Consider the following 22,581-nt stretch of genomic DNA (forward strand, 5'->3'; position numbering starts at 1 on the left):
AGCAGAAAATGAGTCAAAGTCGAGAGTGACCCACGATCAGGAACGGTGTTTGGAGCAGTGCTGTGAGTGGCAGGACTCGGGGGCACAAGTCCACAATCTCATGCCCAGAAGGTCAGTGCTTGAATCTGTAGAAGCATCGAATGTGGGTCGGTGAGCTGGGACTCGGCTTGAGTGTAAGTGCCAGTGCCAGCCAGACACACAAAGATAAAGGTTTTCTTAAAGTGATGCAACCACTCAAGTATCTCTCTACTTTGCTTTTGTAAATTAAGGTGTTTTCTGGGGTATAAATATGAGCCAGTGTCTGAACAGGCAATGGAAAGACTATAGCTTCATCCCTTCAAGTGATGTACTGGCATTCACAAACTAAAAAAACCGTTTTACAGCACAGTTGTATTTCAGATCCTATCCAACCTGTAACGAATCCTGATTATCGTAATGCCACTTACAGCACTTGCATCAAGCGGAGTTCAACAGCATCTTCTAGCATGCCTGCTGCTGGGTATGTGCTAAAGTATTTTGTTGAGTCGGGGCCTTGGTATCTTTCTATATTGTTAGGTCAAGCATCTCATTTTAGCTAAGTGCCTTATTACCTTCCACTTTTACCTTTGTATATATGCACGATACAAGTTTGACACCCAGTGAAACGGATGCCACCTATAGTCAAATTTAATTGCAATGAAACGAAGGCACTGCTTAGGTTTAATAGCAAAATAAACTTTTCTGGTTCTTGAGGGCCACTGAGATCCTTTGCCGTAGGGTAAGACAAGACCCTGTGTGCAGCCTCTTATGTCTGAGTGGTGGGAGAGAGTTAATCAATCCATTTTGCATCAGATTCAATGGGAAGGACGTGTAGGATCTGGAAAGGCTTTGCTGCTGGAGGACATGGTGGAGGCAGATACTGAAGCCCGTATCTAGAGTCTGTACCAGCTACCACCACTTTGATTTGAAAATTTTCTCCTAGTCAAGGGCAGATTCTTTAAATGGATGCTCTGTACAGAGGTCCCTGCAGTCAGTGTGGTCCTGTGCAGGTGTTAAAGCTGAGATTAGGCTTGGTGATTGCCTTCGTTGCTCAGCAATACATATTCTGCCTGTCTTTGACGTAACCATTAAATTAACCGCTTCCTTTAAGTGTGCTGGAGGTTAACAGGATGTCAATATATAAAACAAATTTTCTTAATGTCAGCACAGAGCCTTTGTTATCCCTACTAGTCACAGTGCCAAAAGCAGAAAGGTGTTTCTGCTCACAGGGGATCCCATCCCCAACTGGTGTAACTGGTCAACACCCTTCCACTGATTCCTGTGGCTTTGGGGTCAGCCCTGGAGCATGGAACAGTCTGACCCTTCTGGGTAATGGAGATATTTGGAAAAGCTGTCTGTAGAGCTAATGCAATAGGTGTCTTTTCTGGTGTTTATAGTTATTGAGCAGATTAATACTGGTAAGTATTAAATAGGGTCATCTGGAAAGGGATAAGCACTCTAGCTTTTGCCAACAACCCACTTAAGCACACGCTTAGAGATAAGCACTCATATTAAGGTAAATGGAGTTGTGCACAGGCTTGGTGTTGAGCAAACCCAGGGTTTCTGGGTTTGGAGAAGCTCATTGTTTGAAATCAATTTTTTATCCTTAATGAATGGAAATTAAGCTCTATTATGAGAATTAATTTTCATTAAACAAAAAAAAGTGGAACTATTAAAAGGTAAAAAAGTCAGGATGAAAAAGGAAGTGATCCAATCTGAATGCCATAAAATGAAAAGAAACATGATTTCAAGAAACATTAAAAAAAATTTCCCATCTTCCAATCTGCTTTAAAACTTACTCAGACCCCCAGGTTGCCTGGCAGGGTCAGCTCCGTGCCTTGGGGAGTGGATTCCTGTGCTTGATGTCTCCAGTACTCCTGGTGAGTGCCATGGTCAGGTCCAGCCAGCCCAGGGAATGACCATGTTGGGGTAGGAGGTAGGAAGGGTTCTCCCCTTGCTGAGCTGGCTGGAATAAGGTAAAAATAAGGTTAAAACTTCTCCATGAAAATCCTTAGAGCAACACCGTTCATTAGGAAGCAACTATCTACATGGAGTGAGCAGTCGTTGCACGTGCACTTCAAAAATCTTAGTTGGAGCTTGAAATATTCAAATTCAGAATTACAGACCTGCTTTGGATGCTACAAAGCGATGTTTGGAGAGGCAACAACTAAGACTGAAGCAAATCTGACCTCCTGCCAGGAATACTGCAGGAGTGTGCAAAAGCTGATATGAAGAGAGCTCCTGGGTTGGCGTCTATGCCTTTGTCCCGAAGAGGAAGATAAAATGGTAAGAAACACTCTGAATCCTGCTTTTTCCCTTGAAGCACCATGGAAAATCCGCTGCTGTGCCGAAGTGTATCAACATCAAAAGGGAGGGAAGATTTTTCCAGAGAAGTCCAGCACAAACTGAGAATTCCCACTATGCTCAGTGGGAGAGTGTATATATATATATATATATATATTTATTTATTTCTGTATATATGTAACTTTTTATATATATAAAACTATATAATCTTGGCCCTTCTTTTGGCAAGTTTATGACATTTTTGTAGGGCAGAGTGTCCCCAGCTGGGGGGGATGGGCGGTGCATGCTGGCATTTCCCTGTCAAGCAAAATTGGCATAAAGACAGGGAAAAGAATTACTATCAGATCTTGGATGTGAACTCTTTTTAACATTAAAAATGGATAAGCTATGCTCTTGAGAGGAAGGCAGAGGAGGGAAGGGAAGCTGGGGCAGGGCTGACCCTGTGGTGGGTCAAGAAGCACTCCCATTAATAGCAATCTGCAGCATTGGGCTTTTAACCAGCTCATTAAAAGCTTGATTTGCGCTGTGCCTGGCGAAGGAGTGCCTCCTGCTTACCTGCCCACGGTGATGGAGGACAGGGCCTGCCCTGCTCCCACATGCAAACGAGGATTTATATGGCTAGAGCTGAAAATTTGGCAAGTGAGTACACGAAATTTAAGGTTACCTGTAGGCAGCTGTTGCTCACCCTGTGGGTGTTTTATATGGCTATTTAATTGCATGTTGCTCAGTACTAAATGAGTATGACTTAAGTGAATAACCACAGCAACACAAATGCTGCTGCCTCTGAAATAAAGGAGTTTGAGAAACAAATGCTTAACTAATAATACCTTGCACTTTTTGAAGTAAGTCTGTACCTTACCTCTGATAAGAAGGAAAGAAATAGTCTAGTTCTCAATAATAAACCCAAAAGTATTTTAAGGACTTTTTTCCATGCGCCCCCCCCCCCCCCCCCTTTTTTTCTATTCTTTTCCCAAGTTGCAAAAATATTGTCCGATAATGAAATGAAAACAAGCTGAATAGTTACATTCAGTGGAGGAGGGAAGAGGTAGTCACGGACAGCTGGAGCATGTCTGGGCCAGTGTCTCAGCTCTTTTCTTTCTGCTAGTTTAGTGCCACTCCAAGAATGCAGACAATGCTGGCTACGACTGTTTCATATTTGATTTCCACACTTAAATCTGTGCCTGTTAAATGAAACCCCGTTGTCAGGCTGGCACGCATCCATGCTGCCTCCTCAGGTCCTGCTTCAGAGCTCTCCGTCTCTGTTCGGGTGTCCTGCTCGCATCCCTTCGGCGAGGATCAGGTATGCGAAGAGTATGTGGCTGGTTTTGTGCTGCTGGTGGCATTGCAGCAAAGGCTCTTGGACTTTTCTTGCGACTGCATCCATGGGTAGCCCTCGTAAATCTTGGTCTGAGGGCAGACAGAAGTGCTGCAGGGGAGGGATGGGGGTTTGGAACAGCCTCGAGAGCGGTGGATCAATCGGGCACTTGGCTGGAGCCGGGCTGTGGGCAAGGTACAGGCTGTGCTGCCTGCAGGAGAAAATGCTTGGGCAAGCAGGGCCTGATGCTGCAAAGGGCTGGGATCCTGCCCTGCTCCAGGAGAGGAGGCAGCTGGGGATGCTTTTGGTCTTGGAGGGGCCCGTTGCCTGCTTTGCTGGGCTGGGACCCGGGGGATCAGCGCTTGCAGGGCTTTGCTGAAGGGCAGCAGGAGCAGTGCTATGTATTGGGAGCAGAAGTGCTATCTATTGGAAGCAAAGCGGCAGCTGTGAATAACAAAGGATCATTTCATATCCTCTGTAAAATACCAAGGAGGGCATGAAAACTAGAAATCTTACTAATAAAGTTTAGGGGGCTACAAAACCCAACAGCTGTCCAGTCCTTTAGACTGCAGACCCTCCTGGCCTTTCTTCCCCCACCATAAGTTGGTACCATGGTCTGATACCTGCTCGTGCATCACTTGTGTGTGTGACTTATCGTTCAGTAAATGCCAGTAATGCCAAAGCAGACGGAGCACTGCCCACAGTAGTTTGCAGTCTACTTCAGCGTGAGAGGAAGGAGAGCGGAGGGGATGGGGCCGTGGTACCTTGGGGTGTGATGCTGATCGGAGGAAGAAGCACTTGCCGTGTTTTGATGCTTCAGATGCCCTGGAGGAGTCCACTGCTGGGCTGTTGTCATGGGAACACTGTTATTTTTGGGGATTCAAGATTGGCTCCAAACAAAGGTTAAAAGGAAGAAAAAAAACCTGAAAAAACAGAGGGATCAGCTGCACAGTAGGTGAGCTTTTCCTCAGCACAGCAAAATCGGTGGATATCTGAGCCAGCCGCAGGTCCTCCAAGGTGTGTGGGCAGAGGTGTGTCAGGCTGGACACTGATGCTGTGCCTCACATGGGAGCTGGTCCGGAGCATGGTGCTTGTGCTCTGGCTCCGCTCCGGGTCACCTGAAAGCCTGTTCCTCCTCCTGCCCTCACTGCTCATCCTCCCACACTGGCAAGGGGCTGCTGCCTGGGGCTCTACTTGGAGCAGAGAAGGTATGTGCTGGATGCTGGTTATTTTTCACACCTTTTTTGCTGTTTGGGTAACAGATCTATGTCTGTGCAGGTTTCAGCAGCTCTGTGCATTAATGGCAGCGCAGTCTTCACAGTTGTAAAGAAGAGCAGAAAGGCAAATCTTCAGGTTATGCTTTTTGTAATGTCAAAAGCAAATCATATAATTTCTCTAAAATTTCACCTAGGCTTTAAATTTGGATGCCCAGGCTATGTATGTTAAAAGTGTGTCCCTTTGGTTGAAACGGTACTGCGATGTAATGGGTATGAAGGGCCAAATTGCTCATTCATGAAGTGATTTAATGAAATGTTGCACATGGTTTCATGGGCACTGCTAATCTTGATGTGAGTGCATTCGGGATCTGCCTGTCCTGGCACAGCTGTGCTGCCCTCCTGGCTAATTACCTTTATTATTATTGCCACCTGTAATGTTAACAGCATTACAGGTGGCAATCCACCTTCCCTGCCACAACCAATGCCCGCTTTTAAATGTCCGAACTGGAGCAGTCTCACAAAGGTCATCACAAAACCTGAAGATGCATGGAATATGGCTGAACTCAAGCACAGGTCCTGTATTTGCAGGCTGAGGTGGTACCATTCGTGATGCGATGGGTCTCTGCAGAGGTTTGGGAAGTCAGTGTAGGGAAAGGGGAGCAGGATGTCTTACGCAGGTACTTGGTCCCAGCATTGCAGCATATGAGTAGTGGTGATATGGGCCAAGTAGAAGAGTTGCAACGGCAGCAGCAGATTGCACCGAGGCGCTTTGATGTTCAGTATGCCAAAAGCGAAACTAGCCTCCCACTGAACTGGAGACAAAAGCATTTTGTCACTTTTCTGACCTGCTGAGAGATTCTTTTTTTAAAAAAAGAAAACACTCTAAAACTAAAGACTCAGTATTTTTTAATTTCTTAATTTCCAATTTGTAAAAAAAAAAAACCCCACCCTGTTTTTTATATTCAGTCTCCTTTATTCTGTGTCCAACAAAGGGTGTGATGGTAAGGAAAATTAGTAGTTTGAATATCATGAACTTATTAGAGAAAAATATGGATATTTTTTTTTTACAGGGAAGACAAAGTCATTGAAACCATATTTTCTAAAAATACTAGAAGAATAAATTGGAACAGGTATATTTATGCAGTTTGTCATATAGCCTATAAGTACAGTGGGTGGCCTTTAAAATTTAAACTGCATACTTGAATACTAACAAAGTTCCTCATTATGAAAGAAAATGTGACAGGAACTGGCAGAACTACTGTGCTGGTGGGATACTTAATGTGCACCCTCTGTAAGCCCTGCACAGCACGCTTGATCCACAATATTAGCAAGAAAACAGCTTTCCCCGCTGAATGCATCGTCCAGATTGACTCTGCTGCTCCCTTGCTTCCTCCTGCGTGCAACACATATAGATACCATATAGATTCCTGGACTTGTCACCCAGACTGATGGCACTTGCACCTACCTCTGCCCTCAGTGGCTCCCCGCAGCAGGATTTTGGCGAGGTTCAGCTCGGCTCTGGGGTAGGTGGGTGAACAGCTTGGCTGCTTGAGCGGGTGCGGGCTGTCTGGGTGCTGGGTGCTCAGCCCTTGGTGCCCGCTCGCAGCTCTTGCGCCTCCCTCTTGTCCCGGCGCATCCTTGCCCTGGAGGGGTTTGCTATGGAGCCAGCTCTGTCCTTTGTGCCAGCTGAGAGGCTTTTCCATGCTGGGGGAAGCTTTAAAAGAGCTTTTAGGAATAATTTACGCTTCCTTTGATCCAACAACTCTGCAGGTAAAGGACTAATGCTATTAGAGCAAGCCGTAACTAGCTGCTGCTCTCCAGCCAGAGCAGAACGGGCTCTTCTCCTTGATCAGGCTGGAATAACTGCTCAGTGTTTCTTCCCGGTCCAGTGCACAGAGTGGCTTTAAAAGGGGCTGCATCATGCACAGCAGAGGCAGGACCAGGGACCTGCTGGCATGCACTCAAGGCCAGCTGAGAGCTTCCTGAAGGAAAAAATACATCTTTTGTCGACTCAGGCATAACATTGCATCCTCGTTGTGCACAGTGCAGCCACAGATGATATTTACTGTTGGTTGCCAAAAGGCCAACAAAAACTGTTATGTGCATCTCCTGTGATTGCTGTTCTCATGCTCCTGAGGCACATTGGAGCACTTGGAAGGAGATGGCCATCCCCAACAGGGGACACCATCCAAGCCACCAGGCTGGCGCTGACCACCACCGCACAGCTACTTTATTCAGGATTCTCACACTGACAAACGGGGAGCAGGGAGGAAAGCGAGGGTGCCACAAAGGGGAGTGCCCAAGGAAAACCCCAGGTGGTGCAGAACGGTTATTTTAGTGTCTGCTTCGTGCTGCTTTTGTCACTCAACAAGGAATAAGTTTGGGTTTGATTATTCTTCCCAAGTGCTGCCACAGGCACAGCAGATCCTTGCGTTATTCAGCAGGTCCCCGTCAGGGCAGGGTGTGTTTCATCACTGCCCTTATTTCAGAACCAGATTTGACTGGGGACAGTATCTGTGTTGATGATGGGGAGGTGACATACACAGACAGATTTTCATTCATTTAACTACACCAGCAGTGACTCTGGCTTGCAGCAAGTAATCTTTCTTTTTTTTTTTTCTCCAGCATAAGCATCTTGGACCCACGTGCATCTTTGCTGTTCGTTTTGGGCTGGTGAATGGAAAGAAGAGCTGAAGATGTGCTAAAGATGAGAGTCTGTGTCAGAGAACACAAAATAGCACGATCTGGGCTGTCACTTCTGGTGCAATGTAAGAGAGTGTATTGCACAGATCCAGAACCTTAAGCAATATTGTCCTGTGGTTTGATTTCCATTCTGGCATGCTCAATGCAGTAAGGCCCAGGTTTTACATGGCACTTTCCAGTTTTGATATAGGGAATTTGAAAAATACTTGTCTTGAGGCTGAGCCTGAAGTTATAATCTTGGCATATCCATACCATTAAATTCCCGTGGATAAAAGCAGAAACATCTGGATTCATGAGTGGATGTTGGCTATATCCACCAGAAAAAAAAGCCCTCAAGGGATCCTAAGGGGTTCTAGCCAGAATAAATAATACAACAAAATAAGAGTGCTATTAAGAGTAATTATAATACTGAAGCCGAATTATGAGATGAGGGCCAAGCCCTTCTCACAGTCTGCTTTTCCAGCTAAGAGCCCTTCAATTTACACTTAACGCACATGTGGCTGATGGAACAAAGAAAAAATTGAAGAAGGATGAAAGCAGTGCAGAGATTATTCAGCCTTGCTGGTTTAGCTCCAGGCACATCGTTTAAATGAGTAGATGATCAGTTTCCAGTTTGTTTTAAATTCTCTGGCAAGAAATTTTACGCTCCATCCCAAAGTTGGATGTGCTTAAAACTTTATTTTTTAAGGCTTTGCTATTTTGTTTCATTTCTGAAGGCAAGACCCTGAAATTGCTTTGCAGGAGACACCTGCGTGCTGGGGCTGGAAGGGGCAGGCTGGCTGTGTCACCGAGGGGCCACATTGCTGCTCCCAGGCCATGGTGACCCCAGGACTGGGGAACAGTTGCTCCTTTTCTTTCTCACCTCTGGGAGGCTGAGCCCTGCCTTGCTGAGCCAGATGCCATATGCAAGTTCAGCAGTACCCAAAGTCAAGGGAAGAGGCCCAAACTGCTGTGTCCTGTAGACTTGCAGCCTCTCTCGGGCTGCATGCTGTTGTACCAGCACTGCTTGCCTGGTTTAAAGCTGCTGAAAGGGAAAAGGTTTGTACTTCTTGCCCCTTACGTCTTCTCTTGGTGTTTTCAGGGTTAAAAGCTGCTGAACGGCACATCCTCTGGCCACCCAGCCCTTCCTGTGTGGGTCCTCTCCATGCGCACAAGCACCAGGTCAAGCGGCAGGTCTTCCCCTGCTGTGACAGGGTGAACTACACCCACGGGCAGGTGATTAAAAAGTAAGTTGTACATTGCTGAAAATGCCCTTAATGCACCATCCCTCCCCAGCCAAATGTAGTCAGTGTTCCTCGTTATCTGCACTTTGTCCACGCAGATCTGCCTTGCTGACCCTTGCTGGCCTTGCACGTCACCCTTCCCGATTCCCGGAAAGCCTCGGGCCTTTGCCCGCTCTGTAATCTTCAGCCCACGCAGCTTGAGGTGAGTTGTTGCTTCCTTGTGGAATAAAAATGCTGGGGGTACGTCCTTGCCCTGCCCTCCTCCTTGGTTGCCCTCTTCTCCCCCATTGCACATACCGCAGCCGACCGGTCGGGCAGCTCCGGGGGGCTGATCCCTGGGTACCACTCCAGCAGGTCCTCCTCCACAGAGGTTGTCCTCCATGGAGACGCTTCTTGGGATGTACTGTCGATGCTTAGCGCACTCTGAATGGTGGGATGCACATCTGGGGCAAGGCGATACTTGAAGCATGAGTGGAAATACCAGTGACATCACAGTGACGTTTACGTTGCTTTGTGTTCCATAGAAGGAATAAGCCTGTTTACACTGTGAGGAGTGGGAGTTCAATTAGCCTTAAAATAGCCTCAACACATCTAGGAAATCCATAAAAGGATGCCCCAGTATTTCTTAGGGCATTATTTTCAGTAGTTCTGGTTATTTAATTCGCTGCCGACATTTGCTATTTCCTCCACTGTGCATTGCCCAGCACCCACATCCTGGGTCTGAGCCGAAAGCTGACAGGACCTAATGCAAAAAAATTCAGAGTGGTACTTTCCATTAGTCTAGCATCTCGACCATCAAAGTCAGACGAGGAAACTCATCTGCTCATAGATGTAACAAAATACTTGCTTTAGATTACATCTCACTGCCACTGTCCCCGTTTGCAGTTGTATTCTTCCGCCTAGGCTGAAGGCAATAGGAAGGTCAGCTGAAACTGCATGGCTCTTGGTTGGGAACGAGTAGTTTGAGAAGCTGAAGAATGAAAGATGAAGCCGAGCTAAATTTAGAATCTCAGCTAAGGAAATATGTGTATCTTCTGTGGTTTTATTTTGCTCTACACAAAGCACACCTTGGTTTTGCATGGCTGTTTGCAGATTGTACTGACTGAAAGAAGGCTTGGGGGGGGGAAAGGCTTTGATGTCTTCAGTAAACAAACAGCAGTGTTAAAAGATCTTCAGTACTTGTTAGCATGCTGCAAACAGCTATGTTTGAAGAAAAATAAACATCCCAAGGTTGATGGAAGGGTAGGAAAGCCATAAAGTACTGTAGTCAAATCCCTGGTATGAGGACATCAGAAATAACAATGCCATGAAAAAACTTATTCTCTCTGCCTTTGGATTAAAAAAGAAAAGAACAAACTGGTTCATGGTTTACCAGCCCTGGGGTGGGAATATGTGGGTATAAAACCCCATGGCCAGATCATTACCATCCATATCACCAGAATACTGTCTGGTCCACTGGAAAACCATGGAAGGATGGAGGCTCCGAGTCCCCTGGAGGTCTTCCTCTCTAGCCACTGGGGCGACGGGGAGAAGACGACTCACCCTTCCTCTAACCCCTGTTTTGATTCAGCTTCCTCAGCGCTTCACCGCCAGCCACAGGGCCACCGGCACCTCTTAACCCTCACAGCTACAGGACCTGGTCCCGAAAAACCTCATCGGCTTTTACGTTGCGCAACCAGAGAGGTTCCATGAGGAGGCACGAGACACGCATCGCGCTCTCAGAGGATGAGGATTTCACGGCTGCGTGCCTACCGGAGCTTTCACTCTGTAAAGCTTGTTGTACTTGTCTCATTGCATCGCTTACAACATCCCTTTGGAAATTCAAAAGCTTAGGGAATGAACCAAAGGAAAAAGCTAAACAATTATCTCAATTACACCAGCGTAACCCTGAGGATGTTAATTTACATTTATATCCTTTTAACAATCCAAATTAGGTTCAGAATGAGAAAATTTGAGTTTTCTCTGTAAAGGGAAATTAAAAATCGGCAGGTCATGACAATAATCAATATGCCAATATTTACTGCAAATTTAAATCTTATCAAGAGCCTCTAGGGAGCCTCTTGCTTTAGTTTCATACAGTTCCAAGCATTTCTCTGTCAGAAGATAGTTTGCAGGAGCTAGCAAATAGAAAATTCAGACACAATTGACTTTTTAAAGTGTCTGTAGCATCTCTAATGTCTTTTTTTTGACAACGCATTTGTTCTGCCTACCAAAGCTCCATTGCAAATGGCACTGGCAAGGCAAACGCTCCATCCAAAGAACCAGAGCTTATAAGAAAAAGCAGGGGAAAAAGGCAAAATGCCAGAAAAAATGCTTATAACCCCAAAGGTAATAAGTACACTTCTATTAACTTCGTACAAGCCCTTCACTTTCATTGTAAACTTCTCCCTGCTGTATTCACAGTGAGGGTTTGTAGCTAAAGCTGAGGCAGAGACATTTCATAATAAACAGAAGCTCCTTAGAGACTGTAGCCATGGCATGTATGAGCTGTTTACCTGGCACAAAGAAGCACTATTCTGTTTATCTTCAGATGTTCCTACAGAAACAGAGGGTATTGCAGCGTGGTAAATAAGGCTCCTTCACCCCCAGGAATATGGTTTTTTTCCAGACTCGTTGCCCTTCACTTTCAGCTGCGGAAAGCTCATCCTGTGATTTCGGAATTACTTCTTCATCCACCTTCCCAAGAGGATGGACTGCTTCCCAGTGCAGAGAGCGCTAGCAATGGGCTAACAGCAACTGGGGCTGCTGTTTCCAAGGCTGTCCTGCCCACCGCAGCCCCTGTGACACCAGCCCCCTGGTGCCGGCAGCCTCTGCAGGACACAGGTGCGTCCTCCCCGGCCGGACCACCTCCTCCCCAGGGAGAGTTACTGTTGGTGCAACATGTCTGTAGTAAGGAAATTTAGAGCGAATGGGCTCTACCTTGTAACTTGAAATCAAGCGAATCACACAGCTAATGCTGTTGGTGTCTTTGATTGCCCCCAACATGAGAGGTAAGGGCACTGGGAGCTTTGAGAGGCGCTTTGGAGACAGGAGGTCATTCCTAGGATCTGCTCCTGGGCACGGTGGTGGAAAGGTCTTTGATTTGAAAGGGATTAGGGCTGGTGCCTCCCACTGCTCATCAGACTGCAGCCCTGTTTCTCCCTGCCTGCCACAGCAAATATTTTGTTTGCAAGAGCCAAAGCAATTGTGTTGTGTACTTTATCATATGCAATCCCCCAGGCATGCTGCTGATAACCATCAGACTCATTGCAGACCTGTGGCCCCCCATCCCGCCCCCGCTGCTGGAATGCTGCCATCAGCCGGGGTGGCACTGGGTACCACCACGTGCCCCAGGAGACTGGAATGGTCCATGCTTCAGGGTAAGCCAGCTTGCATGGTGGAGGCTCCTTGGGCTGCTGTGATGACAACATCCCCTCTGCACTGCAAGGAAAACCAGAGTGACAAATTTAATTTACAATTAAACTTACACCTCTGGAGATCCTATAGTACCCAATTCAGCCCATTGGGTGAGATGTAGCATTGAACGGATTTATGGCATAGCGCAGCAGGCTGTGTGGGGCATGTTTATTGGAATAACAGCAGCCCTCTCTGGCAAACACTATTCCACTTCTAGTTTAATTAAAACACAACTAGCAGGGCTGGCAATTTTCTTAAATATGCCCAATCTTCAATAAAATTAGTATTAATCTCTGTTCAATGTGCAAGTCAGTAAAGCGCATGGAAAATTACACGTTCTTGACTCAGGAATGCAGCTTGGAGGATGACTTCATGTTCCTGAATGAGATCGGCATGCCAGATGCGCTTAGTGCCTGACCCCTTTAAAGGCTCTGAAAGATCACACGTAATTTTAAAATGTATTTTCAAGCATGCAGAAGGAAGAAAAAGGTTCTGATAGCTTTATGCTACTTAGCTTCCCGTTTAACTTGGTTAGGGCGGTGTGAATGCCTCAGTAACATAGAGCAGAGCTCTGATCTGTGTTCTGGCTGCACATTTCCAGTAGACACCCTAATGCCTTTCTCGTGGCCGGGGTGGTTAACAATCCATGTTTCTTGCTATTAATTAGAAGCTGTATTTCGTTTTCTGCTGAAGAGCTAGCCTTGCAGTATGGCTGACACGCTTGCAGTCCTCGCTTTCAGTCGTGCATTTGAATTGTTTTGTTCACTGAATTGTTTTATCTGGAGACAAAAGCCACAAACGTGAGTATGGAATTAATAGCTTTTAAAAGTTGTAATTGTATTTTTAGGTCACAAAAATCTGGTGGTATTCAGTATTTCCTGCTTTTGACCCTTTACTCTGCTATAGACTTGAATATCCTTTCTTTTTCCTTGCCCAGCTGCTTGCTCCTTAAATCCTGCTCAAAAGTATCTGGAGAGGGATCCAGGTCTCTGTCATTAATAAGTGTTTTCCTGTAGGAAATTATATAACAGTGTTTTGCACACTTGTATTTTTCCTCTCCCCCTGTGCATTCCATGCACCTACACAGTCATGCTAATTAGATCATGTAATAAACTTGGATGTGGCAAAAAATCTGTTCACAGTGTGTTGCAAGACAGAGCCGGATTTGGAAAGCAGCCATTCATGAGTCTTGTTTTGTTTGAGAAAACCCAAAGGATGTTATTTTACTGAAGATGAAGCAAACCCCATGTAAGAGGGGCTGTAACCTAAGAGGACAAATTATTTTATTCTAGTCCTCTGTGAGCCCTGATGTAAGGGCTTGCTTATACGAAGAAAATTGTGAGAGTTCAACAAAGCCATTAAAAATAATTACATCTAAACTAAAAAGTGTTGTTATGTTAAGTTAAACTTGATTAGTTTAGTTAACTAATTTAAAGTAGTGTTAATCCATAACCTACGGAGGAGCTAAGTTGCAAGGGACTTAACTTTGAGGATCAGAGGTCTTTTAAAGGAAAAGAAGTGTCTACATGGGATATGGTGATGGATTTAAAATGCATCAATACATTTTTCTATAGATGGTCTTAAACTGCACATAATACAGTAATCCCTGCGTTTGCAGGGCAGTACAGGGGAGTGAGAACACAGCCTTCTCTGACAGTCCACTTAGCGCTGCAACCTTACGCTTGCACGCTCATTTCCAGGGAAAGGAGTAATTTTGAATGTTCCACCAATTTGACAGCAGTGTTTAATTGGTCCTGGGTTTGATTATACAGCTGGTAACGTGATCAGCTGCCGGGTAGGAATTGCTTTCTTAATTTCAGTTCAGATGCTAAGAGTTTTGGCCACCGTTGCACTGAATCGCATTTAAACCTGTAGATCTATTGAGTCGTCTCTTAACTACAACCACAGTAATGTTCGAAACGATCTAGGCAGATGGAGAGCGTTACCAGATAACTGCACTTCTGTGAAGCTAACGAAAGCAGTGGCACGGAGCATGAAAAAGTGACGTGTTACGAAAGACACGGGAGAAGGAGCCGGGGTGGTGGTCTGGGAAAAGCCTGCCTGCAGAGTTCATCAAATGGCCGTTATTAATGAAGTATGGCGATAACCTTCAGCTATATCCCTGATCAACACTAGATGTTGCTATGCTGCTACTCATATAAGCTATACATTAGCGAGGCTTTTAAACGGTATTTACTGCAATTTCCTCTTTCCTGTTTCTGCTCTAAGCTATACCCCGAGTACTGGGTGAGCTGCTACTTTCATTTACTTTTTTTTGAAGTTTCAATTTTATTGTATAATAACAAGTTTATAACCCCCTCGAATGTACACGTAAAATTTTACAGGCAACAGAGGCTCTTATAAGTGATAATGTGAAGCAACTCCTATATGAATGTCAAATATTTACTTAAACTCTGCTTCTGGATTTTTTGCAATCGAAGGGGAATGACATTGTTAACCGGACGATTCCGGGAACAGACTGACAGCTGCAAGGCCACGGAGGGAAGTTTGTTTATAAGGGGGGGGTGGGGGGAATATATAAAATTTTAAAAAACTGTTTAGCCCTGCTGGGTTTCAGGCTTTCTACTCCCACGTGTTTGAGTGGGAGAAAGGACAAATCTTAGGACGTTGATTTCCCCATGGCAACAGAAAACGGAAATTACTTTAACCCCATCTAGTGACAGATGACTCATTGCTCAGCCTGCTGCTATTTTCCAAGCACTAAAACAATACAGCTGCAAAGAAAAGGCCAGCCTATATTATCTCATAGGCTGAGCGCCGGGGCTCGTGGGAGAGGGCAATTCTCTGGCTGCCTTTTTATCAAAGACAGACAGAGCTGAAGCCTTTTGGTGATTCTTCTAATGTACAAAGAAATGTGTCCGTGTGCTCTCCATCCCTAAAGAAATGTGTCCGTGTGCTCTCCATCCCTGCTGGAGGGCAAACCTGGGGTGTCCCTGTGACCGAGGTGATGTGGCACCCCTGGGGTGAGCGTGAGTGTCCTACTGCTTGGTCCAACAGGGGACTTCCACACTTTCAGTTTAAACATCCCCCCTTGACTTAGGTGCAGTGAACTGTGCATGCACCAGAGGAATGATTCGGTCACAGATGCAGCCCGGTGAGGGGACAGCAGGTGTGAGCAGGGGTTCCAGACCCCTACATACAAAAAAAGCTATCTGATGGCAGAAGTGCATTGCTATATTGCTGGAGAAGTTGCAACAAGATCTCCTAGAAGAGACTGAAATAGAAATATTCAGCTTTGAAAGCTTAATTATCCTAGGTGAAAGGGTAATTAGGCAGTGGTTTCTGAGCAAGGATGGTGGAACCTTTATCACTTGGCATCCTCAAAGCCAGACGAGGTGTTGTGGTGGAAGATAAGCTTCAGTCCGGCGTGCAGGGTGAAGAGGTAAGCTATGCGCTCAGGATGTCAGCCTCAACAGCCATCTCTCTTCTTGCACCTTAGAGCCCTTGCAGCGGAGCTGCACAGAGCTACAGCTCGGCTGAGGAGCACCTCTGTTGAGCACCTCCAGCATCTGGATGACTTTGGCTCAGCACTTTCTGGACATGGCAGAGAAGGGCTGTTTTGGAGGGGAGCTGGTCTGAGCTTACAGGTTTGAGCGTTGTTCTTCATCTGCCTCTTTCCACCAGCAGCCCAGTGCAAGAAGTGCCCTCTCTACCAATGCTGATTTTTGCACATCCTGGTAAGGATTTAGTAAGGCTCAGAAGTAAGGCTGGTAAGGCTTACCGAGCCTCAGATGCACTTTGCACACAAAATATTACATCACTGAATGGGGAAGGTATTAATGCTACCACTGAGAAGATATGCTGAATAAGTCAGTCACTGTCAACTCGTTCACCACAAACTGTGCGCAGACATCACGGTGTTGGGAAATTCAGGAGCCCAGGGAAATGACATGGTGGGATGGTGTCATGGGATATGTGAAACATTTTCTGTCCAGGAAAGGCGGGCTGAACTGCTGGTACAATAGCTGAGTCTCTACCCAGTCTTGCCATTTGTATGCTGGTATGATTAATTTTCTGCAGAAAATCGGGTCCATAAGCTTCTATTTGGATAGTACAATTAACAAAAATAATAGCTTCACCACCGAGCTGTTCTGGAAACCAGATGCTGGGCTGCATTAACGGTACAGAGATTACCTTTGTGCAGAAATCAACATGTCCCAACACCAGCTGATGGCTTTCCAGGCTCAGACCCAGACCTTGAACAGGCTGCACAGCGCGCTGCTCTCTGGGCCTCCCTGTGGCTTCTTATCTGGGAACACCCCAGCGCTGGCTACAACCAATGTGTCCCAAAGCCGTAATTTCAGCAACAGCTTCACCAGGGTGCTCGGGGCTGCTGCCCCTACCTCGCCTTGTCCCTGGCGGCTGCTGCTTCAGCCCAGACCCTTTGTGGCCAGCTCTGATTTCTGGAGCAAGAAAAGGGATGGTTCAGTCAGGAGCTGCTTCTGGGCTTTGTGTTGTGATCACATCGCTCTTCCCTCTTCTGAGCCTTCCCTTACAGTTTAGTTCAGTGCTCTTCTACAATGCAAAATGTTCCCCTTCCAAAATGCTAAAGCCCTGTGAACCTGCCTGCTGTGGGGAAGGAGGACCAGAGAGCACAACAGCTTATTCTTGAAAAAGAAAATATGACTGTTGCCGTCTAAACTTATGGTAGAATAAACTTACACCTGGTAGAATCAGAGAAAGACATGGGGATTCAGATGGGATTCCACATGGGGATGGAAAGTTTCAACTCCATCTTTTGAGAATTCATCCATCAGCATTCTGGTTTAGAAGCCCATGAATCACGGCACTGAACAAAACAGCTGTTCCTGTCAGAGAAGAAGCAATTGCCAAAATGTCCAGGTAGAAAATGAGAATAACAGTTTTAATTTAGGCCTGGTTTTTGCTTTAACGTTCTCTCTGCTGCTTTAACTAGAATATGGCTACATTACCTGGAAAAATATTTTTGTATCGTGCTGCTTGAGGGGAAGGGAGTTAATTGAATTTGTAAAAGTGGAAAATGATGTCTAAGAGGTCTTTGAAAGGCTGTGATTCTGACTGCCGGTGTCAGCTTTATCGCCAGTTTGTGCAGATGGTAACGAATGAGCTACCATCAGCCATCCTTTATTGTCCTAGGGCCCCACTCAGCTCGTAAATGTCTTCACTGATGATTATTTCCAGTTATTTAGTGTTCAGTTTGTAAGTGCAGTGCTCCCATTGATGCCCTACCCCAAACCAGGAGAGCAGGGTAAGTGGCAGCCGTTTCTCAAGCAGCTCCGTGCACCCGGAGCCCTCGGAGCGCAGGGAGGCTGCCGAGGATGCGCTGCAGCAGCCAGCATCAGTGATGAGACCAAGACCTCTACAGCTGAGCTGCTTGCTCATAACTCCAGCCTTCCAGCAAGAGCCTGGGCTGCTGGGACCTCTGCAGCACAGGGCCAAGGCCAGGCATGGACCAAAGGCTCTGGGTTTGCAGGGCTGGTGGCTGTGCAGGTGAGTTTGAGCCTGGTAATGAAAGGTGGTTATCCCCTGTGTGCTTCAGAAGGTCTAGGTAATGCTTTCAGACTTTCCACAGGACATATTGTACTGAATTTTGCATAAGCAGAGGACATCATTTCTCCTTACAAACAAGGGCATATAGTAGTCTTTTCCAGAATAAGAATAGAAACCACTTTCCCCAAAATAGTATTTGAAGCTTTGGGCAAACGTAGTGCCTGCTCTTTGATTTATCAGCCTGGCTCCGGTGCCGTGTTCAGTTCTCCTCAGCCATCCTTAGAAACACTTCCTCCGCCTCTTTCAGCATACAAACGCTGCGGTAACTTATGTAAACCACAAACAACTGCTGTACACTTTTTGTCAGTAATTCTTAGTTCATACCAACAGGTTCTTCTTTTAGCAGTATCTGCAGTTTCTGGTTTATAGCTCTGCGGCACGTGGTGCCCCGAAGCCTCTTCCCTAGGCAAAAGCAGCAGGCAGGGGGGCTCTTCTCCTCTGCCAGGCAGGTGGGGGTTGAGGTACAGATTCTCCAGCTCCTTTTTGTGAAGCTACTTTCTTCAGCTCTGCCAGAACAGTTTCATCCCCCTTAAGCCATAAGGGCTTAGCTGTGCCTGCCGCTCTGGCCAGCCAACGCTCTGTCCTCAGGCAGCCTTTATAGCTCCTAGTGAACCCCAGGGCGACTTCCCCTGCCACTGCAGAGTCCAGAAAATACCAGCCGGTTCCCATTCTCCGTCAAGGCAGGAAGAGTTTCTTCGTTGGTGTCTAATCCTCCTAAGTGTGTCTGAGTTTTCCTACTGCAGTCCGCTGATTTCCAAGCAGAGTTGCCTATAAAAATTTCCCTCTCTTAATTTCAACACATTTTCCCTTGCACTGGAGCAATGGAAATAGTCACAGGCTTTCCTGGCTTGCCTTTTGAGGAAAGCTGCAAATTCATGTTTCCCAGGAACTACAGTTCCCAGAAGACAACTCATCTGCCCCCAAACAAGGAACCGAGGCTCGCTGGCTCTGTTGCATCTTTCAAAAGGCTTCCTCCTCCCTGCACAGCAATGATGGAGGAAGGGACGCGGGCTCCTGGAGCAAGCTGCCCAGCGTGGGCAGAGGGGCAGGCAGCGTGCAGGGGCCAGGTGGGTCCTACTGCTGCCATTCTGCATCCATCTCGGCACAGCCTTGGCTCGCTCAGGGCTCCATGCAAAGTCAGGGGGAGAGCATCCTAACACCCCTGTCTGGAGGCACTGCTTCCACTTACATAGAACTACAAAATCCCAAGAAAAAGCATGGTGTTTAATGGGCTGGCAAGTGTTAAATAATTTCAGGGACTGCGTGAGAATGGAAGGAATGCCCTCCCCAGCCATGTGTCTCCACTGAAGTAGTATTTCAGTATGTCTGTTCTTAGGAGTCCGTGAAATGCTCCTCTTTAGCCTCTGACCAGACACGGTTGTGGTACCCGCTTGAACAACGTGCTGTGCGGCCAAGCGCCGCGCTGGCTTCCTCCTCCCAGGGGAACAGTCTTAGCAAAGATTTTAAAAGGCAGGACTTAACTCCATGGCCCTAAGCAATCTCCGTACCGTTTCATGTGATGTGACTCAGTACCACACTTGGTCACTTAGCAAGCCTTAGTGCTCCTAATTAAAACCAGTTCTTGCCCGGACTATCGCTGTGTGAGTGCTATCTCAGCCAGTCAAGTCGTTAAGAGTGGTACACCCCTAAACAGAACTATTTGTGCGGGGGCGGTAATCTCCTGAAGCGATCTCTGCTTTTTGCAATCAGAAGTTAAAGGTGTTCGTTTTACGACATCCTTCTAAAGTCTGCTTTTCAAAACATTGAAGCCTCAAAGACTGCATGTGGAGTCATGAGGAGCCTCCCAAAAATCAGATAGCAGGGTACACCACTGTCCAGGGCTGCTGTCTGCTGTGTAGAAAGGTTAGGCTCCGTTTCCAGCGAGGCAAAGGAGCTGGGTAACAAGCAGCATCATGTCTTCAGTGCTGTGGCCACACAGTGGGACTTGGGGTGCAACCGTGAAAAGTCAGGCTGGCGTTTCAAGGACAGCATGCTTTTCCCTATCTAAGCAAAGCAGGAGGACTTAGCTGCTCACTGATAGCAAGTTTACTGAAATACTAACCTTCAAACAAGTACTAGCACTAATGTAAATAACCTAAATACAATAACCTGACTGTTTTGGGGTTTTTTTTCCCCACTGGAACCTACTCTGTTTCCAGAGGGTTTTTGCTCAGATCTCTCCCGGGGAACCTCAGCATCCCTTTTCATCACTAAATGAAGCTTCAGGAGAGCTTTGCTCTGTGAGTTCAGCCTGAACCACCAGCCTGACAAAAGCTGCTGTCTCACGGACTAGAGATGGAGAAGTCATTCAGGATAAAGATGAGAGAACCTTTCAAAAGCCTTGAATCAAGCACTTCTGAAGAGTTTATAAGAAATATCCCCACTTGCCAAGAGTAAATCTGACAGGTATCGTACACACACACCTCCCCCCCCCCCCCCCCCCCCCCCCGCCCCCGATGATGTTTCCCTGCCCCTCACAGGAGGAAAATAACGAAGCGCTACTGCTGCAGAAAGCAATCAGATAATGCTCGTTTCTAATTGCTGCTGGCAGGAAAGCCTCATTGTGCTCCGATTTTGGTGAAGCAAGTTTTAATTGCTGAAGTTCAGCCACAAATGTTTGCTACCTCTTCCCCAAAAGGCTGTAGTTTCACCGAATGCCGTAGGAGCTGCTGAGGATTTGTGAGGAATAATTCTGCAGCTGGCTGCAAGCAGCTGTGCGCCGTGGCATGTGATGGCTGGGCAAGATGCACCCAAGGAGATGCAGGTGGGTGGTGGGAACCCCAGCTGGAGGGGCTGTGCAACTGCCAACTGTTTCCAAGAAACACAATATTTGGACACCTAAGTATGCCACAGACATCTTGCTCAGCCATCATGGGGAAGGAATGTGCCCCCTCCCCAGTTTGTTCTTAGGAAGCCTGCTGGGGCCGGCCGTGCCCACCCTCCGGGGACCAGATGGGCACCAGAAGCAGCAGAAGAAAAGCAGAGCTACCCTGTCAAGATATTTCAGTAGATTTGAAGCAGCTGAGTGGTTTCATACCAAACGAGCACACTGTGCTGGGGGGCCAGCCGCTTTGAGCCAGAACCTGCAGGCCTGAAGCATCTTCTCCTCTGCTGTCTCTGTGCAGCCTCGCACTTTCCTACCTCTATTCACCCGCTTTTAAAGTGGGGTGAATACCCTTGCAGCACAGATCTGTTAAAAGCAATGAAGAGAGTGGCTGGCCAGACTCCTAGTTTTGCCTGGTTTTCTGAAAACTGCAGGGGATTTTTCCTTTCCATTTAGTATGGTTAGGTGCAGGAATATTATACAATTTTTTCCCCACTACTCTGAGATAAAAAGTCACTTCTTCCTACCTTTAAAACAATAAAAATTAAACTAGTTATTTAAAAAAAAAAAAAAGGAAAAGAAAAAGGCCATAAACTGCTTTCTTTTTGTTCCTTTGGTATAACACTAAAGTGACAATGGAAAGAGGAAGCGCCTCACAGCTGGAGCCACAACAGGCGATCCTGTGCTGCTGCTGGCATATCGTCACCCACTTATCTCTTAACTTCACCCATCTTGTGGGTCAACTGCCTCCCAGAGCAGAGGCACTACAGGCCCCTCCGCAGGCTCCAGAAGGGCTCCAGAAAAGGCTGTGTCCCTGCACCATTTCATGCTGCTGTGCCCCACAGCTTAATAGGACCACAGAACCATTTAGGTTGGAAAAGCCCTTTAAGATCATCGAGTTCAAACGTTAACCCAGCACTGCCAAGTCCACCCCTAAACTGTGGTGCTCAGTGCCACACCTACACGTCTTTTAAATACCTCCAGGGATGGTGACTCCACCACTTCCCTGACTGTCACATCATTTCTGGGGACTTCGCAGTGGATTTAGTTCAAACCCAGACAAGTGCCGACTGGCTGGAGCAGGAGTTTGCCAGGGCCAGCTCAGTGGGGTACTCGTTGGCACGAGGTTTAATTTTGGGAATTCCACAAACAGCACAAGAAAGTGGTGTGAAATGGTTCTCTCCCTCATTGGCTTAACTTCATTCCTGATTCCAGAGCAGGGGTTTGCTTTAAAGGCAGAAGGAGCAGCGCTGCCAGCAGATAAGAGTGTTTGGATCCGGGATGGGCAATTTGCTCACCGCAGCCCTTTGGTTGCTTAAGTCAACACTAAACACAGACACACAGCTTTGAATCATGCCCAGGTGCAACCTTCACTCCTGTAAACCAGCCTGGAGATGTTTAGCGACCGGGAGAACCCAAACACTTGGAAACAGGTATCTTCCAAAGCAGCTTTTCTGTTCGACGTTAATGCAAATTCCAAGTAAATGCTGGTTGTTTCAGAAGGACCTGCCTGGTGAGATGGTAGAAATGATGCTGTGACCCGAAACAAATGCCAGGCCTTGTTGTATGAGCACAGAAACCTCCGGTGTCCTCAGCTGGATCCCGGGGCTGTGGCAGTGGGGCAGATGCCAGCCAAACACCTCCCATCCGTGTGATCCATCGGCGTGCGGGAGAGCCAGAGACCCCCCGCCACGGCCTTCCTCTGGCGTGTCGGTGAGAACCGGGCAGCTGGGTACCCACTAGGGACCGGCAGAAAGTTAAAAGCCAAAGAAAGGTAAAAAATAAAGAAAGTAAAAGCTGAGCAGCCCATCTCTGGGTGTGCGTTACAGGCTGCTGTACATGATACGTAGAATTAAATTGCTGAAGAACCGGTTCTGGTTTAGGTTTACGTTCCCTCAGTAAGTAAAACAGGGTAATTTGGCACTTCACGGCCACTTTCATTTGAAGGTTTAATGATGACCGACACCTCTAAGGCTGCATGCCACTGCTTGCTCTATTTGTTAGTGTCCTTTATGTATTTGTTAATAATTT

The 22,581-nt window shown here is 46.8% G+C and overlaps 1 protein-coding gene and 1 long non-coding RNA gene across 2 annotated transcripts; one reads left to right on the forward strand and one right to left on the reverse strand.

Moving 5' to 3' along the window:
• Window positions 1-3,618: 3,618 nt before the first annotated feature.
• On the reverse strand, window positions 3,619-11,201 carry TMEM212 (transmembrane protein 212). The gene is made up of 3 exons (XM_037407296.1): window positions 10,954-11,201; window positions 5,374-5,522; window positions 3,619-3,729 (listed from the first exon to the last, which is right to left on the reverse strand). Exons 1-3 carry the CDS (start codon window positions 11,153-11,155, stop codon window positions 3,619-3,621), a joined length of 462 nt encoding a protein of 153 aa, XP_037263193.1. The 5' UTR covers window positions 11,156-11,201.
• Window positions 11,202-12,400: 1,199 nt separating this feature from the next.
• Window positions 12,401-21,411, forward strand: LOC119157071. Its single transcript, XR_005107363.1, has 3 exons — window positions 12,401-12,976; window positions 15,637-15,874; window positions 19,886-21,411. It is a non-coding gene; the product is annotated as an uncharacterized LOC119157071 (long non-coding RNA).
• Window positions 21,412-22,581: the final 1,170 nt, after the last annotated feature.

Source organism: Falco rusticolus, chromosome 13 (genome assembly GCF_015220075.1).
Source record: "Falco rusticolus isolate bFalRus1 chromosome 13, bFalRus1.pri, whole genome shotgun sequence".
Lineage (NCBI taxonomy): Eukaryota > Metazoa > Chordata > Aves > Falconiformes > Falconidae > Falco > Falco rusticolus.